General features: G+C 46.3%; 1 protein-coding gene across 7 annotated transcripts in view; it reads right to left on the bottom strand.

Annotated features, from left to right (window-relative positions):
* The window catches only part of NFATC2 (nuclear factor of activated T cells 2), a 179,371-nt gene that overhangs the window by 126,066 nt on the left and 36,281 nt on the right, over window positions 1–17,024 (bottom strand). For all 7 annotated transcript variants that reach the window (XR_009497575.1, XM_059896777.1, XM_059896778.1 and 4 more), the window contains exon 3: window positions 15,320–15,491. Coding sequence is in view for 6 of the 7 variants with exons in the window: in XM_059896777.1 (XP_059752760.1) it covers window positions 15,320–15,491 (172 nt within the window). In the remaining variant the exon portion in view is untranslated. The remainder of the gene's footprint in view (window positions 1–15,319; window positions 15,492–17,024) is intronic.

The raw sequence follows: 17,024 nt of genomic DNA, 5'->3' as shown, positions 1-17,024 counted from the left end.
GACGAATGTCCCTAACCTAAAGACATTCACACTCAGATTTTTTCTCCTTTTAAGAATTATACCACCAGGGCCACTGCTAAGATACCTGGCACTTTTGTACAAATTAGGAGAAGACACCTCTTCCTCTGCACCCTTAGAAGGCATGTGTCAGAACACTGTCTTGATAAATATGCAAATGTGAATGGTGCCCTCATGATATGCAGTGTTCCTGTGCAGTGCACTGCCTGTGCAACTGTACCCAATGACACATAGAAGACTTCCCTGGGCTGCAAGTCGGGGACCTCTGTCTACATTCCATGGTCATATAAAAGGCACTGAAATGCCACAGCAAAGGTCATGTGAGAAAAAAAAAAACAACATGTTCACTGTCAATACCTAACTCCTAATCAGAACCCACCTCTGAACTGATGTCCAAAATGGACACCAAGAAAGCTCCCGCCTCAGTGCCTTTGCATTAGCTATTCCCTCTCCTACAGCACTTTCCCTCAAGACAGTGACACAGCTTACTCTCTCACTGCACTCAAAATTCTGGTTAAATGTCATCTCTTCAGAAAGTTCTTCCCTAAATAGCATCCTCACCACCTCACAATCATCTTCCATCCTCCCATCCTGCCTTATTTTTCTTCTTATTGCTTTTTACCAACACTAGGTTTACTGGTTTGTTGTATATCTCCCTCCACCGGAACACCAGCTCCGTAAGAACATGGGATTTTGTCTGTTCTGTTCGCTATTCTATCTCCATCTCCAGTCAGCAAACTTTTCCCATAATGGACAAGACAGTAAACATTTTAGGCTTTGCAGGCCACATAGTGTCTGTCGCAAGGACTCAACTCTGCCAACATAGCACAAAGGCAGACACCTTTTTACATATTTACATATTTACAAATTTACATATTTATGACAATATGTAAATAAATGGCGTGGCTTTGTTCCAATAAAACTTTATTTAGAAAGGCAGGTGACGGGCCGGACTTGGATGGCATAGTTTGTTGACCCCTGTCCTAGAATAACGTGCTCCAGACTCCAATATGCACACAAATCACCAAGGCATCTTGTAAAAGGCAGATTCCGACTTGGCAGACTGTGAAGCCTGGGATTCTGCATTTTGAACAAGCCCCCAGGGGAGGTCTGTGCTGCTAGCCCGTGGACCAAACGAGTGGGGAGCACCCAGCACAGGGCCTGGCATGTGGTGGCAGCACCATCAGTATTTGTTGAATAAATAAGAGATAAGCAGAAAACCACTCAATCCTACTCCACACTCTTCCTGCTACTTTGTAACCATGGCATCCTGCCCTTGCTGATACAATCCATTGCTTTTATCTTCAGTGTATCATTTTCTGATGGAGAGAGAAAGCATATAGGCATAGACCGGGGATACAGCCAGTGTATGCTGATGGATTATTTTACATCATTACGCCCGGGGTCAGGTAAAGCCAAGGCTTAACAAACATTTACTTGAGGCAGGTTCCAAAAATTGTACTCATTAGATCAGTATTTACAGTTTTATAATAAATGTCAAATTAGGAAGATGGGATTCCTTTAACAGAAACCTAAGCTTCAAGGGGAGAGGTCAATTTGGTTAAATAAACGATGCCAAGAAGATCAACTCAGCTTCACTTCCTATTTGGAAAATCACAATGCGATGCCTTTTTAAGCGCCACAGTAATAACTGCTTTGATCATTTATAGGGAATTTTAAGTGTGCGGGGCATTCTGCCCATGATGATGCCCATGATGATGGCGATGACAACAATGGATCCAACCACAAGGACAGACACAAACCCTCTCTTGAAGGACACTCAAGAAACTGGTGACACTGGGGCCTCAGGGAGAGGAGGTGGCCGCCGGGGTATGAGGAGGGAGGCCAGTCTTGCCCTGTGCATCTCTTGTATCTTTCAAATTCTGCATCATGTGAATGCATTTCCTTCCCCAAAGTTAAACTGTAAAAGAAACGGGAGCAGCCTGCACTTAGCACTGTCTTTTACACACATGCTCGTCTCCTAGATCCTAAAAGAGAAGTAACTTTCTGTCCAATTTGCCATTGGGGACCTTGAGGCCCCCGGAGGTCAGATGATCCTTGTTCACAGTCACACTAGTGTGGTAAGAACAACTCAGGCTGAAGGACAAGGATGGCCAGGTAGGTCCCGTGACCAGCTCAGCACAGGTGGGATCATGGTTTGCATTTGGGAGCCAAACCCTCTGGAGACGCTGAGGTCTCAGAGCCCAAGTGCAGGCTACACTGGCCTCCCTGGGCTCTGAGGCTCCAGGCCTTATACCAGGACATGATCGGGAGTGTCCACAGAGGCCCGCAGTCCATGCTCCCCACCAGGCCACACAGCCCCGCAGGCCGGCTATTGTTCTGCACCTGGGAGGGGCCTGCTGGCTGCTGTGGCCAAACCCTGGGAGAGAAGGAAGGCAGGTGGAGGAGAGGGGAGCAGGGAGACAGCAATGGACGGCATGAGCCTGAGCACCCTGACAAGGGAAGAATTTGCCGTGATGCTCAAATAGACTAGATTTATTTCCTGAATTTTTCAAAATACCTAAGCAACAACAGAAGCCCCTAGGCACAACCTGGAAAATTATCTTAGGATCATCAAAGATTTCTACTTCTTCTTTGTGGCCGAACTAGTTAAGTGTGCAGGCTTTGGAGCTAGATGCTCTAGGTCAATTCATGGCTCACCCACTTCCTGTGTGACCTTAGGTAAGTTACTAAACCTCTCTGTGCCTCCAAGTATGGCGTGGAAATCAAGGTAGTATTATATCCATTTATACATGGAAGGCACATAAAGCAATTCCCAACCTTACTTGGAGCTTGGTAAATGCTATTTTCCCCCTAATGTCATGAAAATAACCTGATACAGACTCAACTAAGGAAGCGGGGGCAGGAGCTGGGTACTATGAGCTTAAGTGTGCAAGCGTGAGGAAAAGACTGAAAGGAAAACGCTGAAGCAATGACACTAGTCCTCTCCAGGTGACAAAGGGTGCTGTTTGGTTTCTTATATTTTTCTGTATTTTTTAAACAATGAATACATACTAAGAAAAGAAAAATAATTGAATAAAAATTATATACATATGTGTGTATCTTATGCACAGATACACACATATATATAGTGTCTATATATATGCATGTGTATATTTACATATATATGTATCTGTTTATATAAAAAATATATATATAATCTATATATGCAAGTCTGTGTGTATATATGTGTATATATATATATATACATCCACACAAACTTTTTCAAACCTGTGTCAGAATGTTCAGAATCAGCCACCCCTAGGTAGTGGGTCTGAGGACCATATACAGCAGGGGAAACAGTTTGGCCAAGGAGGCCAACAGCTGGGCTTTTAAATTCAGCTTCACCACGTGTGGGCTACATGACCCTGAGCGAGTCCTCTGACCTCATCCAGGGCACGTGTCAGTAAATTATGGGCACTCGTATCATCCTATCATCATTATCTAGCTCATGCCCATCCCAGCTCCGGGATGACAGCATGAAGTCCAAACTTCCACGTGAGAACAAAGGCTCCCTTTTTTTATCCTAACAGGATGGTGCGGAGGAAAATAAACAATAACAGGGAATAGTGACAACGCGTGTACATGGAGTGCTTGGTGCAAGCCAGGCCCCGTTCTACGCACTTTCCAGTCCTAAGTCTTTTATCTTTGCAAAGACCCTAGGAATTGCCCCCTCTGCTGAGTGGTGTGACCTTAAGCCTCAGTTTCCTCACCTGTAAATGGGGTTAATAATAGCACCATGACCTCCTGCAACTGGCACACAGGGGAAGCTTGGTCAGGGTCACTAGTGACCACGTGCCCCCTGGGGAAGGCACTCAACACCTCTGAGCCTCATTCACAGAGCAGGGGCAGCAAGCCTGCCTGAGCCACTCCATGTGACGTGCTTGTCACACAGTAAGTGCTCGATAAACAGATGCAGTTATGGGCAGAGTCAGCCCACAGTTTTGCAGGAAGCTCAGAACAAGCAGCTTTTACCTCCACGCTGTCTCCCAGGATGCAGAGGACGGCTCTGCTGCTCTCACAGAGGGAACAGGGCCCGTGTGAGACGCCATCACCTCCCCTCTCTCCCGGGGCATGTTGGAGCTAGCAGGTACTTACAATCCACCTCTAGCAGATGCCTCCTTCCTCACAGGACCAGAGACAGTCTTTGTTTCTCCCGAGGTCCCTCAGTGAAGAAAGTGAAGGCCACGATGGGACCTGGACGCCCAGCGCCGGGTCCAGGGCTCAAATCACACCACCAGCCGGGTGCTGCCCAAAGATGCTACAGAGCAGCCTTTCATGAGCCCTGTCCCGTCTTACCCTCATGTTAAGCCCCGGCTGGAGCTCTCTGTGCTGGGGCTTGATGCAGAGCCGGCTGGGAGCAGGTGATAGATGAATGAATAGGTGCGTGGAAAGATGAGAAGCCAGAAGCTAAAAGCCAAAGTCAGGGCTCCAGTGCTTACTGGCTGCCTGACTTTAGGTAAGTGACATTAGCTCCCCCCCCTGCCTCTTTTTTCATCTGTACAAGGGGAATAATAGCACCAACTCACTGAGTGGTTGCAAGGATGAAATAGTATCACGTATGTAACAAACGATGTGTAAATAAACAACCCTCAATGTGTAAATAAAGTACCCTAAGTTAGTCTCAGATGTGGTTAACTCAACCAGAAAAAACCTGAACGGGCACCAGGATCTAATCTTAGGCTATCAGAGCTTAAAATACCCCAGATCCATGTCAATCTTTCTCTCTCAACCAAAGAACATCAGCAGATTAAAAGACCACTTTGTGGGACTTCTCTGGTGGTCCAGTGGTTAAGACTTTGCCTTCCAATGCAGGGGGTGTGGGTTCGATCCTTGGTTGGGGAGCTAAGATCCCACATGCCATGGGGCCAAAAAAGCCAAAATGTAAAACAGAAGCAATATTGTAACAAATTCAATAAAGACTTTAAAAATAGTCCCCATCAACAACAACAACAAAATTTTTTTTTTAAAAAACCTACTTTGTACCCAAGATCACGCGGGGCACTTTTGCTTAGAATCCTAACCACACTTAACAAAACAAAACAAAAAATCTGAAAGATGTAGGTCTTTACTACTTTCTAAGTGAAGAACCTGCAGCCCAGACAGTTACCCAGAGTCCCAAAGCTAATGAATGCTAGGACTGCCTTGCTCCAAACAACCTGCTCTTTCTGCTACCAAAAGGCAGCACAGGGCTTCCCTGGTGGCGCAGTGGTTGAGAATCTGCCTGCCAATGCAGGGGACACGGGTTCGTTCCCTGGTCTGGGAAGATCCCACATGCCATGGAGCAACTAGGCCCGTGAGCCACAACTACTGAGCCTGCGCGTCTGGAGCCTGTGCTCCGCAACGAGAGAGGCCGCGATAGTGAGAGGCCCGCGCACCGCGATGAGGAGTGGCCCCCGCTTGCCGCAACTAGAGAAAGCCCTCGCACAGAAACGAAGACCCAACACAGCCAAAAATAAATAAATAAATAAATAAATAAAAATATTTTAAAAGGCAGCACAGATTGATGGTTCAGTGTGGGCTCTGGCTTTAAACCTCCTATGTCTAAATCAAAGCCACCGCTCACCAGCTGGGTGACATCAGCCAAGTTGCTTAACCTCTCTGTGCCCCAATTTCCTTGTCTGTAAAATGAGAGCAATTCTACCACCTGCACTCCATAGCATCGCTGCAAAGATTAAGCAGGTCCCTCTAAGGAAAGTGCATGGTAGACGCTGGGTAAGTGTACCTGCGTCATTGTTACATCACAGTGCCTGGCGCGTAAGAGGAATCCAAAAATTTCTTTATAGAACAAATGAAGTTTCCTCTCTGTGTTCCCACTGGTTGCCAGACACACTGCAAGCCTCAGACTTAATCTCTCTTTTTGGAACAATTATTCCTCCAAGATTCTGGAAATTTTCTGTTTTCTGCTTACACTGGGGGCGGCGGGGGGCAACGTTTGACGCTCATTCATGATAATTTATATTCTCATGTGAGCTGAAAGCACCTCTTGCTTCCCTCGGTGTGTTTCTGACATGCAGACGTGTTAGCACACAGCACCATCCAACCCTGCAGCTCCTCATCCCTCCACACCTGTACCTGTACAGGCTCCGCCCCCCCCCCCCGACACCCTCTCTTCTGCACCTGGCTCACCCCTGGAGGCCAGCACCCATCTCCACACTTTTACAAGGCCTCCGTGACCACTCCAGCCTCAGCCAAGGTCACACGCCAGGGCTACATCTGGCCCACAGATGCACTTGGTTTGGACTGTACTCTTTTAAAAGATGTTTTAATTAATGGCCAGTGTTATCATCAAGAGACTGGTATAGGGCTTCCCTGGTGGTGCAGTGGTTGGGAGTCTGCCTGCCAATGCAGGAGACACGGGTTCGAGCCCTGGTCTGGGAAGATCCCACATGCCGCGGAGCAACTAGGCCCGTGAGCCACAACTACTGAGCCTGCGCGTCTGGAGCCTGTGCTCCGCAACAAGAGAGGCCGCGACAGTGAGAGGCCCGCGCACCGCGATGAAGAGTGGCCCCCACTTGCCGCAACTAGAGAAAGCCCTCGCACAGAAACAAAGACCCAACACAGCCAAAAATAAATAAATAAATAAACAAATAAAATTTAAAAAAAGAGACTGGTATAGACAAAGAGAGGGTAGTGAGGATGGGTCCTCCTGAAGTCGGCCTCAGCATCCCCTCCCCACCCCATCCTCACCTTTAAAGGAAAAGACTGGGTCAAGCCAGCCCTAGATGTCTTCCCTCTGAAAACAGGAGAATCTCAGTGTGATGGGCATGGCTGCTCAACCCTGGGCACTCCGGCCTCCCCCAAGACTGCAACCACCCACGTGCCTCCCGCCCATAACTGATCTCAAAAAATCCAATTTGCTTGACTTTCAGAATATACCCAGAGTCCAACCATTTCTCATGCCCTCCACTCCCCAGTTCTGGTCCAGCCACAGTCCCGTCTCGCCTGGACCACTGCAGCAGCTCCTAGCCCATCTCCGTGCTCCTCCCCCAGCCCCCCCGCAGCCTGTCCTCATCAGCAAGGCACCCAGAGGGATCTTGCTGAAACCTAGGTCAGACCTGGTCTTCCCGGCTCCCGCCTTCCTGCAAGTGAAAGTATTCAATGTCCAAGGCCCAAGTGTGCCCATCCTCTTTCCTCCGGGCCTCCACCCCCTCCTCCTCTGCCCTGACTCAGCCTGCCCTTCCCACGCAGGCCCCCTCTCTGCTCCCAGACCCCACCCAGCGTGGCCCTGGCTGTCCAGGCCGCCGTGAGCACTCATCCCCAGAAACCCAGACCCTTTAGTCCTTCAGCTCCCCCTTGGCTCAAATGCTACCTTCTCAGGAAGGCCTATCTGACCACACCCAATTCCCCTCGCCCTGGCAGTTTTTCCCATAGTACTTATCACCTTCCAACGTACTACTGAATTTTCCTATTTATTAGATTTATTGTTTATCTCACTGCAGCCAGAACGTCAGCGCCACGGGGGCAGGAATTTCTGTCTGTTTTGTTCACGGCTGCATTCCCAGCGCCTGGAAGAGTGCCGAGCACCTAGAAGGCGCTGGGTGAATAATTCGAGCAAACGAATGAATGAGCAAAATGCATCCCTGATGACCTCAGACCACGTGCTCCTCCTCTGAAGCTTGAGGATCACTGTTTCACTCCTCTTCTCCTTTCCTTCTCCAGAAGGTCTCATCGAACCTCTGTAGTTCTAAGCAAACGCAGCAGCCCTGATCAAGACAAATTAGCATCAGCAAGACCTGCTTCCTGTTTCACGGAGCCAGCCTCACCGAGCACAAAATTTTATTAGTCAATGGAAGCCAACACGCCCAGCCAATTGCCAGAGAAGCGCGGCTCTCTGTCACGACTCCAGTTTCGCCTGGTCAGGAGGAAACCCCATCTGGCTTCTTTCTCCCCTGTCTTAGATATAATTTAAAGTGAGTCGCAGAGAGTACAAAAGCCAAAATCCAACAGGATGAAAATCACTGTCCCGTAATCTGTTTTACGAGATGAAAGCTCGGAGACTTTACTAGCCTCCTCCAGGATGGGAAGGCGGTAACCTGGACAGGTGCGCCCCGGCCCCCCACTCTTCTCTCTGCAAAGCTCATTACTGTTCCCCAGGATGAAATCGAGATCAGGTTTCTGCATCTGCAAGGAATTTCTCCTAAAGGAACTGCCCATGTTTTTTCCATATGTCTGAACATCTGTTTGAAAGAATCAGGAGTATTGTCTTTGGAGGTGTGTACTGTGGTTAAACAATCTCAGATTTTGACTACTTTATAACGAAAAGGATGGCTTTCCAATCCTTCTTTCAGTTGAAAACACGTCCCAGAGAGTGGTAAGAATAACGTTTATTGAAAACCCCAGCACAAAGATGGATGAGGAAAGTAATGAGGTGTCCTCTACCGGGAATTTCTATGCAGGATTATGGTTAAAGGGTCTGGAAGCAGCCAGGGAAAGGATTAAATGACAGTGGCATTATACAGGCAACTCTCAGCTGGGGTATTATGAGATCCCATAAGCTGAAGAGCTATGGAAACGCTTAAAGCCCAACCTTGCAAAGCTGCCTTTGAATGGCAGTTTTGTCCACCAAAGGACCACTGCTTCCTATCCTGAAACAGAACGAGGAGATGATGGCAGGGTTCCACCAAAAGGCATGTGGCTCTTTCAAGGTGAATCAAGTGGTTCCCTTTCTCTGATCCCTACAGGTCAAAGTCACGTCAAAGAACTAAGATTCCCAGGCTCCTCAGAAAAAACCATAAACTTGCTCTAGTTCCACGGGATTTAGAGCTTTATAGGAGAAATGTCCAGGGTCTGGCTGCGCACAGAGCTCCTTCCCTAACTGGACAATTCTTAGAAATCGTATAAACATAGCCTCTTTCCTACCTCCCTTTCTACTGATAACCCTTAACGTAGCACAGTCCTTATTAACCCCCAGAGGCTATGAACTTGAGGATATTTGCCTTGAGCTAAATCTAACTCAAAGTTTGATTTAGTAGCCAAAATATAAAAATCAGAAATTATACATAAAAATTCAGATTCCTAGCTCCCCTTAATAAAAACTGTGAAACCTGGCAACTTTGGTTCCCACATGGCATAACCAAGGGGAGGCTGAGTACCAGCTGCCTCCTTCAGAGACGGTACATACTGTGCTGTGCCCTACTCCCCACCACTCCCTATTGCTCCCTGCCTGGCCAAGGCAGTCATTTCCTTCCATCGTCTGGCTCCCACGAGCACTCAGTTTGTAATCTTGTTTCTGCACTCACTTCTTTGGTTCTCTCCTTAGTCCACTCCTTCTAGAGAGATGCAGCTTGTTATTGAGGGTATGGGAAATAAATCCTTACAAGTGGATATGCACTAAGCCCTGTAGTGATGGCCTGAGCGTTAGAAAGTCTATGACTCTGCTTCTGAGCTCCAGACTCATATACCCAACTGCCTACTTGCTGTCATTGCTTGGATGCCCCACAAGCCCTTCCTAATTCCCTCACCCCAAACTGAACTCGTAATCTTCCCCTAGGAAAATGACTGCCTCCCCAGGTCTTCCCACGTGGCATATGACACCACCCTCTACCCAGGCACTCCTTCACCCCCCCCCCCACACACCTAAGCCAGCACCAAGTCCCGAAGCTCACACCTTGGAATCCATCCCCTCCCCTCCCAATGCCACCTCCCAGTCCTCACCACCTTGACCTTCCAGCCGGCACTGCCACAGCCTATCAAATTCCCCTCCCTGCTTCTTCCCGTAGAGAAGCCCACTCCTTAGAGGGAAGCCCAAGTGATCCCAAAAACATTAAATCAGAATCATCTTCCTCCCCTGCTCAAAACTCGGCACTCCCTTCCCCTTGCCCTGAAATTAAAAAGTTCCTCATCTTGGCTTATGAGTCCTGCCAACCATCACCCTCCAAGCTAAACTCAAGTGACACTGGCCCTCCTTCGGCTCCTCAGACACACCAAGTTCTTCCCAGCCTCAGGACCTTCGTGTGTGCCGTGCCTTGTGCGTGGAACACGCCCCCGCCACCACCAAAAGAGACAGAGACAGAGAGAGGAAGGGCAACATTCCTGTCTTTGCTGGCTCCATCATCTGCTCCAGGCCCCAGCTGGTAAGTCACCACCTCAGAGGGATCCTCCCTCCCTCTAAAGCAGGTCATCTAAGTAGTACTTCCTTGGCACGGTTTGTATTGTCAAAGCACTTACCACCGCCTCCCGCCCCAAGTTGTGAATCCAACAGATGAACTCCTAATCAGCTGTCACGTCCTACCTTGGAGTCCAGGTGTCATCCCAGATGGCCCTCATCTGGCCTCCCTGACACACCCACATCTCAGCAACGGTCACACCAACCATCCTGGTCTACTTGGCATATCTGGTGCCCCTTGAGCTACATCAGGGCAGGGACTGTGTCCATCTCACCCATCATTACATTACTGGCGCCTAGCACAGTGCCTGGCACACAGCAAGCCCTTGACAAAATGTTCACCGAATGAATGAGTCATGAGATCTGAAAAGCATTTAAGGTTTGGAACAAACTTTCTTCCAAGATCAAGTGACATTCAAGAGAGAGGAAAGAAAAAAGAAAGAAAAGCAGCTGAACACGGCATATGCTTAAGATATGAAATTTTACATGTAAAGAAAGAGAATGAAATGGTCATGTACTCATTTTATTTTCATATAAAGAGGAGCATAAAACCACTAGGCATGCAAAAAAAAAAAGTGAAGTTTTATAGTGTGGCAAATAAAAAAGAGAAAGGTGAGGACCAATCATCGAGAGGGGGAAAAGTGAGCCATGGTACAGTACAGAAATAGAAACAGATGGAGAGATAAGGAGAGAGACAGAGATCAAGAAAGAAACCAGCAGAAGCATCTAGGCAAGGTACAAAACAGAGCTTCGCTGCTCTTCTGGGAATGAAAGGGCAACCCTCCAGATTTCGAAAGGGGTTTTCGCACCTACTTAAAGGTTAAGAGCCCTTGTCTTCTTAAAGTCCCCTCTTCTCTTCATTTTTCAAAGAAGTTTTTAAAAAACTGACTTCCTATGTTAAAAATCAGGGGTTAGCACATCTCGTTTTGAAGAGAACCCAATCTAGTCAAATGATTTTTTTTTTTAAGACTTCACTTTGTGTCTTTTTTTTTTTTTAAACATCTTTATTAAAGTATAATTACTTTACAATGGTGTGTTAGTTTCTGCTTTATAACAAAGTGAATCAGTTATACATCTACATATGTCCCCATATCTCTTCTCTCTTGCATCTCCCTCCCTCCCATCCTCCCTATCCCACCCCTCTAGGTGGTCACAAAGCACCGAGCTGATCTCCCTGTGCTATGCGGCTGCTTCCCACTAGCTATCTATTTTACATCTGGTAGTGTATATATGTCCATGACGCTTTGTGTCTTTTGAGGATATGGCTACAGATTTTTAAGTCATACGTTGAGTTTTCAAAGTTACGAACAAGAAGAGGGGCGGATCCTGGGGAGCTGTTGGAAGGAGGGGCGTGAACATCAAGCATAGCGTAGTGGGCATCCTCGGAACTGCATGTCCAGCCCATTCCCTTCTCTGGAACTTTCCATGGCCCCAGCCCCTGATGAATGGGTGAGCAGAGCCTTGCACTACACATGGTCTGACCTCTCCGGCCAAGCTAACTGGACCGGGAGTGGCACCCTTCCCTCCCCACCAGGGCCAATTAGAATCTCCCTGAGGGTCAGGACTTGGGCTCCAACGAGCTGGTGAGGGGCTAGAACACGGACAGCATAGAAAATCGATAGGCAGGAGGGCCTGGTGGGCATTTCTCCACCAGGACTTCCCTGCCTGGTGAGAATGAGGTGGCAGGGAAAGCTGTTCTGCAGAGCGATGTGGAAGACGAGGAAAGCTGTGTAACAGGCAAAGCCAGACACCTGAATCCAAATCCTGAGTCCACCATTCAAGAGCTATGATCTTGAACAAGTTCCTGGACATCTCCTTGACCGAACTGTAACTGCTTCTTAGGGCTTTTTTGAGGATTAAATAAGTTAACACAGACGGCACTTGGAATAGGGTCTGACATGCGGTCAATGCTCACTAAGTGTTAACTATTATTAGCATCATCTTGCTGAACTGTAAGTTCATGACGGTGAGGGTTTCTGGCTGGTTCGTTCATACCACATCCCAGAATCTAGAACCATGCCTGGTACATAGCAGTGCTCAACAAATGTTTGTTGGATAATCAGAGAACAAAGATACCACATAGCTCTGAAAGGATAGACACCATGGACAGAGCCTCCTAAAGCTTCTCCTTGTTTCTTTCCTGCTTTTCCCATCTCAGGGTAAAAGCCAAACTCTCCCCCATGGCTACTCGGGCCCTGCCCGCTCGGGCCCCCTCCTCTCTCCCTCTGGCCCTTCATAGTCTGGTTCCACTGGCTTCCTCAAGGTCCACTGACACAGTTTGCTTCCTTTGGCCTCTAAGCATTTGCACATACTGTTCCCTCTATGCACCATCCTCCGCCCCCGTCTCTTCTTCAAGGAAATGTTACCAGGGAACTCTTCCCCCCTCTACACTGGCTCCTCCATTTTACACACCTAGAGCCTCATGCACGTTTCCTTCCTGCCACTTGCCACAATTTGTAATTTTATCATTTGCGTGATTATTTTATTATTTTTTTTAAATTAATTTATTTATTTATTTTTGGCTGTGTTGGGTCTTCGTTTCTGTGCGAGGGCTTTCCCTAGTTGCGGCAAGCAGGGGCCACTCTTCATCGCGGTGCGTGGGCCTCTCACTATCGCGGCTTCTCTTGTTGTGGAGCACAGGCTCCAGATGCGCAGGCTCAGTAGTTGTGGCTCATGGGCCTAGTTGCTCCGCGGCATGTGGGATCTTCCCAGACCAGGGCTTGAACCCGTGTCCCCTGCATTGGCAGGCAGAGTCTCAACCACTGCACCACCAGGGAAGCCCTTGCATGATTATTTAGTCAATAGCTTTATACCCCCCTAGATCATGAGCTCCATAGAGAAGCTAACCACCACTTCTCTTTCAGTCTTCATTGTATCTCGGCATCAAGCACAGTATATGGCAAAAGGTAGGTGGTCAACAAATACTTGCAGAACGAATCCACTTGTTGAATGGATTGACTGAGCAAAGAAATAAATCTTGGACTCATGACCATGAGTCCAGGTTCTTCTTGAGCTGAATCTCCTGACCTGATGATATGTTACCCCAGTAGCCTCCCCATATAATCCCCTTTTTCTAATCTGCTTTGAATGAGTTTCTCTCTCTGTTACAACCAAAGGCTTTGACTCCAGCACACACTAACACCACCTCCAGGCCAAGAGGTTCCCATCCTAGAGCAGATAAGCCTTGATCGATCGATAATGATATGAAGACTTTCTTTTCCAAAAATCAGTTTTCAAGCATGACAGAGTAAATAGTACCAGACCAGCCCTACCAACATAAACAACTATAAAATAGGACAAAAGTTGATAAGTCAGTTGCTTTCAGGCAATAGACAGCAGGCAGCGTAAGACTGTGGTCCATGAGAGAAAGGAAACATAGGAGGTGAGCCCATGTTCACTGCAGCTCTCTGCCTGGGGACAGTTTCCCTCCCACATGCAGGGAGTGGAGTTCAAGCAGAACACAGTGGTCCTGCTCAGTTGGGGAGACAGAGTTCAGTTCAGAGTCCCAGGCTGTAGAAGCAGCTAGGATCTGTGGGTAAAGCATCAGAGAGGGGGAAGGTGCTAGGGGAGCTCCCCAAGTCCTTGGCCAAGGGCTGGGCTGTGTAAGCACAGGGAAAGAATGTGCAGAGTTTATCAGAGAGAGGCAGCTATAGGGTAAAAAGGGAAACAGAGAGACTAGAGGTTGAGCAGGGCTGGAGTACTGGAATTCCAGCCCACCAGAGAGGAGTGACCTCCCCACGAAGCATCCAAAAAGACTAGGCCTTAAGAGTAAGGTCATGCCTTAGAGTAAGGGCTACTTTAGACCTGCCCTAACATGGTCTAAAACCTAGCCTCAACTAGATCCACAAAAGAAGGAATTTGATGGCTAACCCCATGAACCTGAAGGGCATGGGGAACACCCTGGGCTTTCCACAGGTCTACCTTAACAAAGGGTAAAATCAAGCCTATAAAAGTTCAATGTGATCAGCCAGTAACTGAACTACCTTTAGAGGAAGATAACAAAATCAAGAGTCTCTACAATGTCCAGTACATGTCATCATCACAATGTCAGTATACAGTCAACAATTACTAGACATGCAAAGAAATAGTAAAATGTGACTTGTGGTAAATGAAAAGAAGCAACGAATGCAAACAAAATCCCCAAAAGGCTGTGATGTTAGATTTAGAAAAAGCAACTGCCAGGATTTATAAGTTCTTAATATTATCATTAAAGTCCTTAACCAGGTATATACACTCAAAGCTACCTGTGAAGATTTTAGGGTTAGAGGTTTGTATGTTTGTTTTTTGTCTGAATTGTACTTGTGTCATATAGTTTCAGTGGATGCTCAAGAATCTGCATTTTTAACAACTACTCTAAAGGGTTTTGATGCACCATCAGATTCTTATCATAGAATACTTTTACTTTAAGGCAAATTTAAAAGAGTTAAACTAATTTAAATGTATTAAAGGGCTGGTTAATTGAGTTGGTTGGTGGGCACCAGTCAGCAATTCCTGGTTAACCAGACTATACAATCAAGAATATTTCAACTCAATATTTTGGAGAAAAAAAACAGTTCTCCACTTATTTTGAAAAAAAAATCTGAGGTTAAATCAAAAGCCACAGACATAAAAGATAATGCTTAAGGAAAAACCAGGAGGAAATGCTCAGAGTAAAATGTAAAGTGAAAAAAATCAAAGTACAAACTACTATAACATCAAGTATAAAAATGTACAGTGATAGACATTGCCATGTTTATGAATAGAAAAAAAGGCAACAGGAAATATATCAAAATGCTAATAATAGTTATTTTAGGTATTTGACTCTGCGTAGTTTTAACTTTTCCCCAGTTTTCAATATATTGATTTTCCTCAATGGACTCTCATCTGAAATTTAAACACAAAATGATGGCTTCAGAAACCTCCAATACAGAAACCTCTGCAAAACTCTAGTGGTCTCTCAATCAGAAAGAGAAGGAAGAAGAAGCTTGTGCATGAATATCATTTCTATCCTTATCCAGCTCAGTAAAACTTTTGTCTATGGCTTCTGAGTAGCTGGATTAGCTTCTGATACTCAGTCTCAAATTTCCCATCCCTCAGAGGAATAAGAGGCTAAGACACATACCTCAACCTAATAAGCACCAAGCAGTAGCTCAGCAGAAGTAAATCACCCAGTGATAAATGAGGACGCAAAAGGAAGAGAACTCAAGGCCATACCTGAACCACAGGGTGGCCGCCGGTCGGAGCTTTGACAGCCCCTCGGCTGCCTTCTGTCTCGTAGTGAGCTCGGTGATGTGGCTTGGGCTGCACCTCGATCCTCAGCTCATAGGAGCCTGACTGGTGGGAGAGTGGCCACTCAAGTGGAGGGAGGGATGCAGTCACTGGGATGCTGAAGGAGGAAACAGAATCAGTCATGTGTACAATAAATCATATCCCGTCAATCTGTACAATAAACATAAATGGTCCCTTTTCTGAAAATCATGTCCAATGGGCATATGATAAAATGTTGGCTGTTGGGAGGCACACATTTCTCAGACATGATAGGTAGGGCTCTTCACAAGGTAGAGATCTTTTTCATTCTCTTTCTTTGTTTTCTCTTCCATCTTGATGAAGACAGAATGACTGACATCTCAGTTTATGAAGCTAAGTTCATAATATGATTGTTCTAGCATGTTCTGAACCACTGTAGCTTATTTTCCTCTGGAAATTTTGAAGAATATCACCTCTCACCTCTAAAGAACATCCCTTAGCCAGGATGTTTTCCTTTTCCAAAGGAGTAAGTGTGGGAGAAGGAACACTGAAATAGAAATCAGGGGCCCCACTGTGTCACTAACTTGCCATGTGACGTTAGGTATGCAACTTCATCTTTCTTATCCTCAGTATCCTGTAACCACAAATGGACTAGATGACATCTGAGAGTTTTTCTAGCTCTTATTTCTATGTCTGATGTCTCAAATAAAAGTAAATTTAGGGAGAGGCCATTCCCAGTCACAATCATTACTTCTTGGGTCAAGTGTAGAACATCTAACCACAGAGAGGTGTCTGGTTTTGGTATGGATGAGCCAAACCACTCAGACTTCCTACAATTAAATGAGGAGTAAAGGTCAAGAGCATGACTGGAGTTACACACCCAAGTTCAAGTCCCAGCTCCACCTCTACCTACCTGTGTGACTTAGAGCAAATGCCTCTATCTCCCTAGGCCTTAGTCTCCTTCAACTGTGAAATGGGGATACTGAGATCATATAAAGAGCTTAAGCACAATAACTGCTCAATAAATATTAGCTATAATTATTTTTTCATGTAATATAGTGTATATTTCAAATAAATAGTTACTTCCTGCAGACGATCTGACTACAGTATTAATGGTATTGGATATGTATGCTTTGGCATCTGAATTTGTAAAATCTTTGAGGGTATTACGTTAAGTTTCATTTTATTATACAGTCTCAACCCTACCCAGCACACACATCAGGTACTTGATATGAGGTTAGAATTAGGTCATTGAAGAGGTGAATGAAGTCTTGACAATCTATCTAGACCATTCACTCAGAGCCCAAGAGAACCTAAAGACATTTTCCCAAGATCACAGAGCAAGACACAGCCAAGGCTCCAACTTAAGTCTCTTGACTCCCGGTCCAGTGCTCCTTCCACATCTCTACACTGTCTCTTATCTTATTAATTTATTTAAAATAGGCCCAAGAAAATACCTCATTGATGGAATGAGTCTAGAGCAATGCCTGAGATTTGCTAGGTCGTCAGTGAATATTCAGTGGGTGGGCGGACGAATGAATGGAAGGATAAATGGATGAATGAACAAGCAGTTTTATTTCAAAGAACACCCGTATGTTCAAAGTAGCTTTGAAGTTGCAAATGCATGGATTTGTGTCACTATGTCCTGATTTTTCACATGCAGGAGAAAACA

The sequence above is a fragment of the Balaenoptera ricei genome, chromosome 15, assembly GCF_028023285.1.
Source record: "Balaenoptera ricei isolate mBalRic1 chromosome 15, mBalRic1.hap2, whole genome shotgun sequence".
NCBI classification, from domain to species: domain Eukaryota; kingdom Metazoa; phylum Chordata; class Mammalia; order Artiodactyla; family Balaenopteridae; genus Balaenoptera; species Balaenoptera ricei.
The sequence above is the reverse complement of the archived record's forward strand: the minus strand, read 5'-3'. Positions and strand labels throughout refer to the sequence as shown.